This window comes from Artemia sp. Qi Xiang Cuo, chromosome 18, assembly GCF_049724085.1.
Source record: "Artemia sp. Qi Xiang Cuo chromosome 18, ASM4972408v1, whole genome shotgun sequence".
Lineage (NCBI taxonomy): Eukaryota > Metazoa > Arthropoda > Branchiopoda > Anostraca > Artemiidae > Artemia > Artemia sp. Qi Xiang Cuo.
Window position 1 is genome coordinate 4781691 of NC_142811.1, and position 12862 is coordinate 4794552.

The 12862-nt window shown below is 33.8% G+C and overlaps 1 protein-coding gene across 3 annotated transcripts in view; it reads left to right on the plus strand.

Annotated features, from left to right (window-relative positions):
- The window catches only part of jbug (filamin-type immunoglobulin domains fbug), a 367002-nt gene that overhangs the window by 157313 nt on the left and 196827 nt on the right, over nucleotides 1-12862 (plus strand). For 2 of the 3 annotated variants that reach the window (XM_089104337.1, XM_089104339.1), the window contains 4 exons: nucleotides 795-1017; nucleotides 5893-5997; nucleotides 7341-7469; nucleotides 11940-12032. In XM_089104337.1, the coding sequence (XP_088960463.1) occupies nucleotides 795-1017; nucleotides 5893-5997; nucleotides 7341-7469; nucleotides 11940-12032 (550 nt within the window). The remainder of the gene's footprint in view (nucleotides 1-794; nucleotides 1018-5892; nucleotides 5998-7340; nucleotides 7470-11939; nucleotides 12033-12862) is intronic. The other variant, XM_089104338.1, reaches the window with a different exon arrangement.

A 12862-nucleotide genomic window follows, 5' to 3' on the forward strand; every position in this document is an offset into this window, starting at 1 on the left:
AAATAAAAAATAGTGGGAATGTGCATTGTGGAATAAGTCTCAAAACTAATATACAATTATGTTAGTTATATTAATACTAATATATGTTAGTACTAATATACTAGTACTAATATAATATAGTACTAATAAATTATATTAGTACTAATATACTAATATATAATGCTGATAAGTTTTTCTTCTAAAACGATAATAGGGACCAAATACTACAATATTTTACAATGCTGAACGGTTGTAACGCCCGAATGATGGTTGTAACGCCCGAATGATGGTTGTAACGCCCGATGATAAGGTGAGGATGAATGAATGATTTTATTCAGTGATTAAACCCGTAAAGAGTATTTCACAATCTAGTCTACAAAATATAGCATAAAATATCAAAAACTGAAAATCACAAGTAAAATACTAAACACCACAAAGAAACAAGGAAAAAGGAAAAACAACAAGTTGAAAAGAATTATTAGCACTTAATAGTAATTAAATGAAGAGAGAAAAAAAATAAATAAAGTGAGGATAGACCTGGTATTATAACCGTTCGGTATTGTAAAAAAATAGTGTTAATGTTCATAGTGGGCCGTATATTTATCCATCAAGGGGGAAGAGGTAAAGTGAAGTAATTTACTTTTAAGAATAAGAAGACTAATTACGACTGTTTTGAAGTAGTTTTCATGATTTTTAAGGGCTTCCTTCAAATGGTTCCCAGTCCTTAACTATTACCGTTACTAAATAAGGTATTACAAAGTTTATCTTTTGTGAGATAGTTACTACTAGCGTGTAGAGTGCATTCTTTTTTTTAGCTCTCAGGGCTTGAAGGAGCTGTGCCTCAAGAGTCTTTTACCTTCACATGTGATGCGATTGCCGCTGGCATTGGCGAGGTACGCTTTGATGTTGTTCATCGAGGAAAATCAATACCTCATCAAAAGATTGAACTTAAACCTGGTATATATCGGGTAACATTCGTTCCTCCTGAGCTGGGAAAATACAGGATATATACCTATTTTAATGGGAGTGAAGTTAAGGGTAATTATTTTAATTTTCATTATATATTTTTTAGCAAAGGCTTAATATTCCACCTTATCTTTGTACTGAAAGAATTTTCGACGCGTCGAATTTTTAACTAATAGTCGCAAACTGAAAAAGAATTTTCGACGCGTCAAATTTTCAGTTAATAGTCGCAAACTGAAAAAGAATTTTTGACGCAACGAATTTTCAGTTAATAGTCGCAAACTGCAAAAGAATTTCTGACGCGTCGGATTTTCAGTTAATAGTTGCAAACTGAAAAAGAATTTTTGACGCGTCGAATTTTCAGTTAATAGTCGCAAACAGAAAAAGAATTTTCGACGCGTCGAATTTTCAGTTAATAATTGCAAACTGAGAAGGAATTTGGACGCGTCGAATTTTTAGCTAATAGTCGCAAACTGAAAAAGAATTTTTGACGCGTCGAATTTTCAGCTAATTGTCGCAAACAGAAAAAAAAAAATTTCGACGCGTTGACTTTGAAGTACAGACTTCCAATGTTACTTACGTGTTTCATATTCTAGGCAATTTCATTTGGAACTTTTCTTGAAAAGGAAAGATTTTTTTTACGTCAACTTCAACAAAAAAAAACTAAATATCGAATAAATAAGCGTTCAAACGTGGAGAAGTCCATTTATTAGACAGTGAAAACAGATACAAAAGTTTGGATATTTCGACCACATATACAGCGATCGTAATCAGCAGATATCTGCTGATGAGCATATCTACTGATGTATATGTGGTCTGTGATGTATATGTGGTCTGACGAGTATATCTGATTGCTGTATAAGTGGCCGAAATATCCAGACTTTTGTATATGTTTTCACTGTCTAATAAATGGACTTGAACATTTGAAAGTTTATTTGTTCGTCATAGAAAGGCAGTGTGGTCTTGGAAAAAAAATACCTGGTTTAAGGTATAACATCGAAAAAACATAAATTGCTTTTTTAATTAAAGTAAACTTTATTGAGGATTTTAGTTTGAAAAAATATGTAAAACAAAGCTATATAGATTTTGTGACGTAGACATAACTGAAAGACAAACATCCGGCACACAAAATTGGAAGTAGGCCTAAAGGAAAAGAATATATATGTTCTTTATTGTTTCCAATTTATTTCGAATATTTTATTAATTATTTTAAGGCTTATATTGTTTACTTTTAAACCTTATTGGCGATCAGCTGAAGTATTGTTAAAATTATGTTTCACAGTCCAAAAAATTTAAACCATTAAAGTTCAAAGGACAACCATACCCTAGCTATTTGTACATTTATAGCCTACTGAATTTTGCTCTGTACGTCAAATATATTTGTCGAATCGGTTTTCCCGGGACATTAGGTGTTAAGGTACTCAGAAAATCCATTTTTTTTTTTCAAAATGTATTATATATCTCCATTTTTTACTTTAATAAGTAGTTGAATTGGGAGGCGTCCAATGGCGTCCAATGGCGTCCAAACCTTACATGGGTGCCTCAAAAACATCCTTTTTGCCAAAAATAGTCCTTAAAGTACCGATATTAGTCATATCGTTCAAATTACCAACCAAAAACATTGAAATGAAAACATTTTCGCTTTATCAGTAAAATCATTTTTATTTTTTTTTGGGTTTTTTTTTTGGGGGGGGGGGTTATGTGGGAGGATCTTTCCATGAAGGAAGTTTTCATGGGAGAAGGGACATTGCTATGAAGGGGGCGCCGGATTTCCCAGCATTATTTAAAAAAGGATCAGAAATTAAACATACAAAAAACAAGTTTTTCAACTGAAAGTAAGGAGTAACATCAAAACTTAAAACGAGCAGAAAATATTACGTATATGATTGGGTTCACCCCGTAGTCAGTGCCTCGCTCTTTAAGCCAAAGATTTTTTAGTACTTTCATAAGAGCTATAAAAAGCTATTATAAAAAGCTAAATAGTCCAAAACATCCAAAGTCCAAACATCCTTTTTGCCAAAAATAGTCCTTAAAGTACCGATATTAGTCATATCGTTCAAATTACCAACCAAAAACATTGAAATGAAATATTTTCGCTTTAAAATAAAAACATTTTTTTTTTGCACTTTAAACACATCTTAGATCTGTTCAAACATGAAAGCCGCGATTTTTCTAAGATCTTTTCCAAATTATAAAATTTTTAGCGCAGGACTATGCTTTTGAAAGAATTAAACCATGTTAAACCGTGCAAAGAAAGTAGTAAAACTAAATAATTAAATTTGTCAACGCTCCTCATCCGTCAAAATTCAAACATTAGCAATTTGTTGATTTTCAAGGACACCTGCAAATTCAAAGGACATCTGCACTTTCAAAGGACACCTGCACATTCAAAGAAAAGCTGTATCTTAAGCGGTTTGGTAGCATCTGTTTCTTTTTTCTTATGTGTTACCCACATTTGTCTTTTATTTTAAATTGGTTCCCGCTACTATCAAAACTGCATAGCTGAATGTGGAGGTTTTGTTTCATAAACCTTTAGTTCTCGAATTTTCTTAATTTTTCAAAACACATATGGCTTTGCAAGTTTCCACTTCACTAATTCAATGGGCTAGATTTCATTTTCATTGCTCTTCGTAGTTTAAATATTTTTTTTATTTTTATTTCTAGGTACCCAACAATTTTTCATTTTAGTGGGAAAAATTGCCGTACCTGTATGATTACAGGCACATACAGTTGTAGAGTCTTCTGGATGCGAATCCGACTAGGCCTAATTTTTAATTTTTAAAGTTAGGGCGTCATCATGTTCGCTTGACTTTAAACACGTCCAATCAAAAAGAATACTTACCCTAAAATGATTATCAATTCTTAAAAATAACAAAAGTGTTTTCGCCATCAAACAGTAACAGATATTAGATGCTATTGCTGAATGTTGGTAGGATGTGTAGATTTAACACGAACAACAAGGTTAAACATGAAAATCAAGGCTTTAACACACCCTTTACATTCCTAATATCCACATTCCAAATAATAAATAATAAATTGCATTCCTAATAATAAAATTTTAAATGGGATAAAGTCTTTAGTTGGAAATAGTTTAATTTCACTCTAGATTCATTCTTTCAAATGATGACACCAGCTGCCAAGCTTATCCTTATTTAAAGGATATTATCCTTAATCTTATCCTTATCCTTATTTATCCTTAATCTTCGTAGTTATCTGATGTGGGATATACGTGCCCTTTAGAGAAAATAAAAAAAACAAGTTTTTTTTAACTGAAAGTAAGGAACGACGTTAAAACTTAAAACGAACAGAAATTATTCCGTATTTGAAAGGGGCTGTCCCCTCCTCAACGCCTCACTCTTTACGCTAAAGTTTGACTCTGTCTCACAACTTTATTTTTTAAAACAATAAAAAACTTTAGCGTGGTATTGAGGAGGGGACAGCCCCATTCATATACGGAATAATTTCTGCTCGTTTTAAGTTTTAACGTCGTTCCTTACTTTCAGTTAAAAAAACTTGTTCTTTTTATTTAATTTTTGAACGTTTTTGAATAAATGCAGGTTTTGATCTTGGCTCTCTGTACATGAATAATTAAAACAAAATTTGAATATTAATTTTACTTTTATTTGGTTAAATGGCTTTCTCGAAACCTGTGTAATTTTATTTACGAGCGTTTTTATTATTAATAAATATACGTAACTTTTGAATTAACTTACGTAACAAACTTCTATATTCATATATTTTTAATACGTATATTAGAGGGTTCGCCCCCTAGTCAATACCTTGCTCTTTAAACTAAAGTTCGAACTTTGTTCCAATTCTTTAAAAATGACCACTTAATCACAAATGCCGTTAATTAGAATAAATAGCTCTTATGAAAGTACTAGATAATCCTTGGCTTAAAGAGCGATGTATTGACTAGGGGGTCAACCCAATCATATACTTACTGTTTTCCGTCGTTTTAAGTTTTGATGTTGCTCCTTACTTTCAGTTGAAAAACTTGTTTTTTTATATATAATTTCTGATCTTTTTTAAATAATGTTGGGAAATCCGGCGCCCCCTTCGTAGCAATGTCCCATCCCCCATGAAAACTTCCCTCATGGAAAGATCCTCCCACATAACCCACTCCCCACCCCACCCTACCCCCCACACTACCATAAAAAAATCCCCCCTGAAAACGTCTGTATACTTCCCAATAACCAATACTATATGTTAACATTTCGTAAAGGTCATAACTTTCAGCCCTCCCCCCGGGGACTTCGGGGGATTAAGTCACCCTAAAAGACACAGTTATTATATTTTCGACCATGCTGAACAAAATGGCTATCTCACGGGTGACTTTGGGAAAAAAATAAGCACGGGAGGGGGCCTAGTTGCCCTCCATTTTTTTGGTCACTTAAAAAGGGCACTAGAACTTTTAACTTCCGTTTGAATGAGCCATCCCACGATATTCTAGGACCACTGGGTAGATACGATCACCCCTGGAAAAAAAAATTAACACGCATCCTTGATTTTTCTTCTGGCAAAAAAGGCAAAATTCCACATTTTTGTAGATAGGAGCTTGAAACCTCTGCAGTAGGGTCCTCTGATGCGCTGAATATGGTGGTGTGGTTTTCATTAAGGTTCTATAACTTTTAGGGGGTCTTTCCCCCTTTTTTCGAAAATCAGCCAAATTTTCTCAGGTGCGTAACTTCTGATAGGTAGGACTAAACTTGATGAAACTTATATATTTGAAATCAGCGTTAAAATCTGATTCTTTTGATGTGTATTGGTATCAAAATTCCGTTTTCTACAGTTTCGGTTACCATTGAGCTGGGTCGCTCCTTACTTACAGTTTGTTACCACGAACTGTTTGATATGAACCTTTTGCGAGGCTCTTACACGTAAAATAAGGGCAAAGCTTTTTCAAACGGGAGAAAATCGTAAGTTAGAAATTATTTAATTTTGTTTTAGGCTCACCCTTCAAAATGATGGTAACACCAGACGGTAAACCAGTGCCAGAGAATCAAAGGAGAAGCATCAGGCGTGACAAGAGTCCGGAAAAACTAGAAAAGATGCGTAAGTATTTTTCGTGCATTATTTGATTTTTTATGATTGATAATACTTGTTTTGTTTTTTTATTTATTATTTTCTATTGAATACTCCATCAGAGTGGTAACTTTGACCGGTAATAAATCTATACATATATACTCTTTTTTATGATTTATTGCACTTGTTTTGTTTTTTTTAATTACTACTCAATCAGAGTTGTAATTTCACATTTATTATGGATTTTGAGTCTATACATACATACTGGTTAAAAAATTCATAGCTTTGTCTTTTTTAGTTTGTGGGTAAACTAACATCTAAATTTGTCGTAAATTATAAACCATCCAAATTACTATTTCATATCATCTTAGCATACAAAATTTATGTTTAGAACTATTAACCTTAAAAAAAAGTTTTGAAGTCAAACCGTAAAAACTTCAAAATGAAAACATGAACATCTGAGAGAATCTAGTTTTTAGATTAGATTAGATTAATTTATTTCAAAACGACCTAGCTAAACATGATCAATAGGTAACCGCCTGGCACTGGGCGGTTTCCAGGGGCATTTATGCCAGGGCATAAATGCCCTGGCACTGGGCGGTTACCACAAACTATTTCAACATGCTTAAAAAATAAATTCTAAATTCTAAGTAAATTTTAAACTTCATTTTCAAACATACTGATTCACATAAGACACAGAAAAAAAAGAAAAAAAGGAAAGAAAAGAAACAAAGCAAAAAAAGTAGATAATAACAAAAGAAAATAAATGATAACATATAACTTCAATCTCTGAATCATGGTTCCTCACCCCCCCTAACAAAAAATACTTTACTTTTTTTAAACAAATACAGGGGTTCAGTTACATTAACACTATCTGGGAGGGAATTTCACACCCCCTGGCCCAGATGTTTCATTTGAAATCCATTTCGACTTGCACTCGTATACACTATTACCAGATTTTTAGCATTCCTTGTATAATAATCATGCAAATCATTATTTTGTCGCACCATTCTTTGGTAAAATTTGGTAAATCACTTTTGTTAGAATTTTTGTTTATTTAAATAAAAAAAAAGAAAATGGCAAGTACATTTTAAAAACAGAATGATGATTGTAACAACCTATTTTTTTCTCAAAAATATGAAAGATGCTTAAAAAAAAGAAACTATTTTAACTGACTGGAGGTTTATTGCTCTTCGATGCAATACACCACATCGATACACCACTTCGATACACCACATCGCAGAAGTTATTCTTGTGCTCTTTTAAATTGAGAATTATTTTTTAATTAATTAAATTATTGTTTATATATTATATTTTATTATAATATTATAATATAACCAAAGCTAATATTGTATGAGATAATTCTCTTTCAGGCTATTCACCACTAAATGCATCCTTCAGGGAAGAAGGAAAAGAAAATAGATTTAATTCCATTGATAGAATAAAAAAGCGTTCGCCTGGTTCCCCTGAAGTTAATGGTCACGAAGGTAAGCTCCTCAATGGTAAGTCCAGACAAACCAAACCAAAGAGTTAATATAAGAAGGATAGTGAGAAATGTATAAAACGCTTGTAGTCAATGTTTCTCCTGAGAGACAGTCAACTATGAATGCTTCAACATTCAACGACTGTCAACACTTTACTTGGTTAGTGCTAGCACGTTACTCTAGTCAGCGCCAATAGTAGACATTGGCGCCCATAAGGGGTGCCTTATATTTTTATATTTTTGTGTTGATATTTCTATTATACAGCATTGAAAGTGCCGATTAGACCAGGTAAGCCCCCCCCCCCGAAAATTCAGCTTATGGGTGCCCGTGGTAGTAGATTGGTTTGAATGTGTCCTCCTATTTTATCACCATGGTCAGCCATTAAAAGTACTTGGAATAGAGTTTTGCATTTCATGGTAAATAACGAGAAGAACGTTCGCTTCAAGAAACGTCAGATTTCCCTCTTATATTTTGATCATAAAACTAATCATAAAGGTTGTGTCGCTCTTGATGATGGTAAACAAGAGGGGTTGGTACAGTGTTATTTTCGATAGTCAGTTGATTTTAGTCAGCGTTACTTGATTGGCTTGAATTTGTCCTCCCATTTTATCACCAAAGTCATCCATTGAAAACTTTGCATTTCAAAAAACGAAAATTTTTCATTTCAAAAAAATAAATATTAAAAAAATTTTGCATTTCATTGTAAATAATGAGAAGAAGGTTTTCTTCGCTTAAAGAAACATTGAATTTTTTATCTTACGCACTTTAAGTTTATTTTGATCATAAAACTAATCATAAAGTTTGTGTCGCTCTTGATGATGGTAAACAAAAGGGGTACAGGTAAACACAAGGGGTTGGGGCAGTGTTATTTTATATGCACCAAATTGAATCCGTGTAATTCATTGACGCGCTGTAAGTTTTTCTTTTTTTAATGGAAATCTCATATCTGCCTATTTATTTTAGCAGGCAAATATGGGTTGAGGGGTGATTTAGATATAGATGTGAAACCCCGATTTATTGGTTTGAATGGTATGCGCCTAAGCGTGCTGCGTCTCTTATGGCGGTGTCCATTGTTCAATAGCGGAGAAAAATAAAAATTAAATGCACCATAAATGGTGAGTTATTTGTGCAACCATACGAACATTCTGCAAATATTTCTAGCTATGGTTTGAATCAAAATTTTTGTTGGATTGTGTTGCGAGACGTCAGCCTTATAAGTTCGGCCTCAAGTTTAGGGATGCTCAAATACATAATTATAAAAAGACCTTTAAAGAAATAAATTCCGTTGTGAGATTTCTGACTATTTAATAAAGCTTGTCATACCATTTTAAATTTTTATAGTTGCTCAGTTCTTGTATCAAAATAGTTGTGATATCTCTAGACGACAATCTGAGATATTATATATCTATATGTATGATTCGTAAAAGAGAAGGCTACACAACGAATCATACATATAGCTATATAATATCTCAGATTGTAGTCTAGAGATAACCTCTAGTTTTCTCTCTGGACTAATCCTACAAAAATAGCTCAAATCAAAGACATGGTAAAAAAAACCAAGTGGCTTCAATTTGTTATTTTTTCCTTGCCACCTCGTTATAATGGGTTGTTGTAGAAGCTTAGGGAGAAGATAAAAAAGGCTATCCGGAATATTTTTAGATGAAAACCTCGCCGCTAAATCTCTGATTTATTTTTTTAATTTTTTTAATATTGAGATACAGGCACTTACATATCTTTTTAAGCCTTGAATAAAAAACTTGAATATTATGAAATGTAAGAAACTATAAGTAATTGGCACATTAGCGGAAAAAAAAAATTCCCAGTCGAAAAAATTCTGAATAAAATATTTTCAAACTTCAGGTTCAAAAACCTTGGCCACATTTTACGGGTGACAGATGATAGATTGCCAAAGTCTGTGCTTTTGGCCATCCCACTGAACTTGAACGAAAAACAGGTCGTCCCCAAGTGGTGTGAAAAAGAGGTTATAAGGAAGGATAAAATAAAATTGTAATTTAATGGGGGGGGGGGGGTAAAAAGTTACAAATTGAATAGTTTGGGTTGAAAGAGGAGTTGTTGTGGCTGTGTTAGCCTCAGGTGGTTTCGTGCTGCAATCAGTTGCTAGTAGTAGTAGTATTTCATGCTGATAAAAATTCACTATTAGTAATTTTTTCTATTGGATTCAAAGAAGTCTTTTTTCCGGAGGATTTTCCAGAACGACCTCAAATGTGGGGGAAATGGGACTTTATTCCTACCTCCACAAAATCTCTAAATTTCCCCAATAATTTTTGTTTCTTTTTAATAAGAATTTTCATGTCGTTGGGCTGCTAAAAAATCTGATATGCCACCGGCTAACCATTTGTCTGAGATTTTTTCCTGAAAACATGTCCAGGGAGATACATTTCCACACATCTCTTCCCTTTAAATGGGGTTTCAGAGGTTAGCTCCCTCACAAGACCTTTTCCAAGTGGAGGTAGAGCGTTTTACAAAGCTCTTTTAAGAGCTCAGTTGAGAGGAGGGGGTCCCCTGTTGTAGGTAGTACAACCGTGCTGTGTATCTGCGTGTTTGCCATTTTTGTTTGACAAACGGTGGCGGAAGTAGAAACTGGTCGTCAGAGGGAAGGTGGTGGATGTACTTGTAGAAAGAATCCATTGACACCACATCCACTCTCTCTTTCTCTCTGTGAGGATAGAAATCATCCTATTGGTGCTGCAACTCATCCTTGAGGCCTTATTTCAAACTCTCTGAAATGACGCCAGTAGGGTTTTAGGAGCCCAACAAAAAGCGGACATCCCCATTCGGTAATAGGCCTAATACGTAGTTTATACAGAGGAATAATCGAGCTGTATTTTAATGGTCGAGCGATTCCAATGGTTGACTTTTTTTCGGTTCGACGCCATTGTCGAGAGATTTCAAGTTTTTTTTCCAAAATCCATAAATTTGTTTTCGTAATAATATTCTACCATCAAGATTCATCAAATAATAGTTACCATCACTGAATCAGCTAGAGATGGCAATTTCTCTCCCTAGTCAGTCTTTTGAAAACGCTTTTAATTACTATGGGCTGTTGTTCGCTCTTTACTAGGTTCCACCTACCGCTGCAACCATTATTTATACAAAAGAGGAATCGAGATGTAAACAGGTTCTTAGAACATGGATTCTACCCAGTTTACTCGCATTAGAGGGTTGGAGGACGTGTGCGTCAAAAGAGGTCTGAGGAGAACGAAAGCTTTGACATAATGAACATGGAAGAAAATAAGGAGCCTATTTTATTTTGTTTTTGAAATTTTGCGTACCCCCTGAAAAAATTCTGCTTACGTACCATCGCGTCATCTGTATTTTTTGACTGGATCACGATGTCCATTTATTCTTGTAAGAGAAGGAGGAGGGAAGTGGATGATTTTAACAACATGTCAAATTAGGGTTTGGATTGAACCAAACCCTGTCATATCTAAACTTGGTGTTGGATTGCCTTAGTTACCCCTCTCAAACCCTCCTTAAGAGAGAGAGAAATTCATTTATTAAAGACCAATATTCACAAAAAAGTCATATCAAAAAGACCTACCTCGTGAAAATCTATACATATTTGTTTGTGGAAGGAATCAATATTTTACTCACTTACTACATATATATTGAAAAAAACCAATAGAAGAAGAAAAAAAATGCAATTTTATAAACAAATAAAAAATAAACCTCGTGGGAACCGCGAACCAATACCCACAGAAGACCGCCCCCCCCCGTACCTATCCTTACTGATCAAAGAAATTCTTTACCTGTTTTTTAAAGAGGACGCACTCTCAGCCATCCGGGAAACTGTTTGCCGGGAAACTGCTTTCCGGGAAACTGTTCCAAACCGAAACACCCACATGCCTAAATACAAAACTAGACCTAGCAGTGTGTCGAATAATCATTTTACTAAGCATCAAAGAAATTCAAACGTTTTTTGAAGAATTTAATTTTTTTGAGAATTTTCAATGTTTTGGATTTTTTTTACTAGGAACTCAAAAAGTACAAAAAAACCTCAGCGTATAATAGCAACATAAAAAATAACATAATTTTTTCTGGCAAATTCAGAAATTCGTAAGCAGTCATTCCTGGATGATTAGTTTTTTTGCAGCTTGATCCAATTACATTTGTGTCTGTGAGTATATAAAACTGAAAAATGACATAAATGTTTACATCTATTACACGCCATTGTTTTTGGTGTTTAATCGGCGTTACCTTTCATAAGTTGATTTATATTTAATTATTTTTAATTATATTTAATTATGTTTATTGTTGATGAATAAACCCTTTCTTTCTAAAAGAAAAGGAAAGAAAAAGAAATAATTTATCACATTACTGCGCCTCTTGGAGAAAATCTTTGCGAGTTAGAGCATAAGCGTTAATGCAATTGTGAGAGCTACTGTGAGTGCTCTGAGTCCTGACAAAAAGTTTTACAAATGTTAGCTTAGAATTAAGATCAGAAATCAACAGTATATTCTCTTTCAGATTTTTCTCATTTACAAATTGCTCAAAGTCCACGTGGAGTTTCGTCTATACAAAACTTTGAACTTCTTAAGAGCGTAAAAGAGGTTAACCGAGGTAAAACCTTTTCCTTACCATCTGTTTTACCGATTTTACCTTTTATTGCCTTTTTTTTCTTATTAGTTGATTACTGCATACTTATAAGCGTTATGTTCTTTTTTTGTTTCTTAGTCTGTTTGTTTTTTTCTCTCCTATTAGATCTTTTCAATTGGTTCACATATTTTATTCTCTAAAATTCTATTTTCAAAAAAACACGCTAGTCTCATACTCATACTTGGAGCTTAAAATGCAGACTCGATGCAGAGTGTGTCCAAAATAAAGTATTACTAGGCAAAAGACAAAAATAACTAAGTATTAAACGAACAATGATTTACTTGAATATTTACTGGGCTTCGGAGAATGAAATAGTAAGCCCTATCTTACGTTAATCCTGGAACAGTAGAAATCTCTGTGTCACTCTTTAATTCTGAATTATTAAGTGGCTTCAAAGGAATGCTACGCGGCTGCGCATTTGTTCCTAAGGATGCACACGGTCCATCAAAAATCAACGGTTAATATTGAAATTTATTTTAAAACTTTATTGAACTAAGTTGATTCATTTGAAGCTTGATAAAATTATGTGCTGTTTTGTATACCCACGCATCAGCTATTACGAAAAAGGGTCGGTGGATCTTTATGTAGGTGTGTGGAAGGGGGGAGGGGGAGTGGGGAAGTTTGTCTGAAGCCTCAAAAAGGGCACTTTTATGCCAAATGTTTTTAGCTTGACAGATATTGGTACTGTAGGGTGATATCTCCCAACTTTTTGCAAATATTTTTAGTATAATATAAAAAATTACATTCATGTGCATAACTGCATAAAAAGGGAGAGTTAAGAAGGAGGGGGGAGC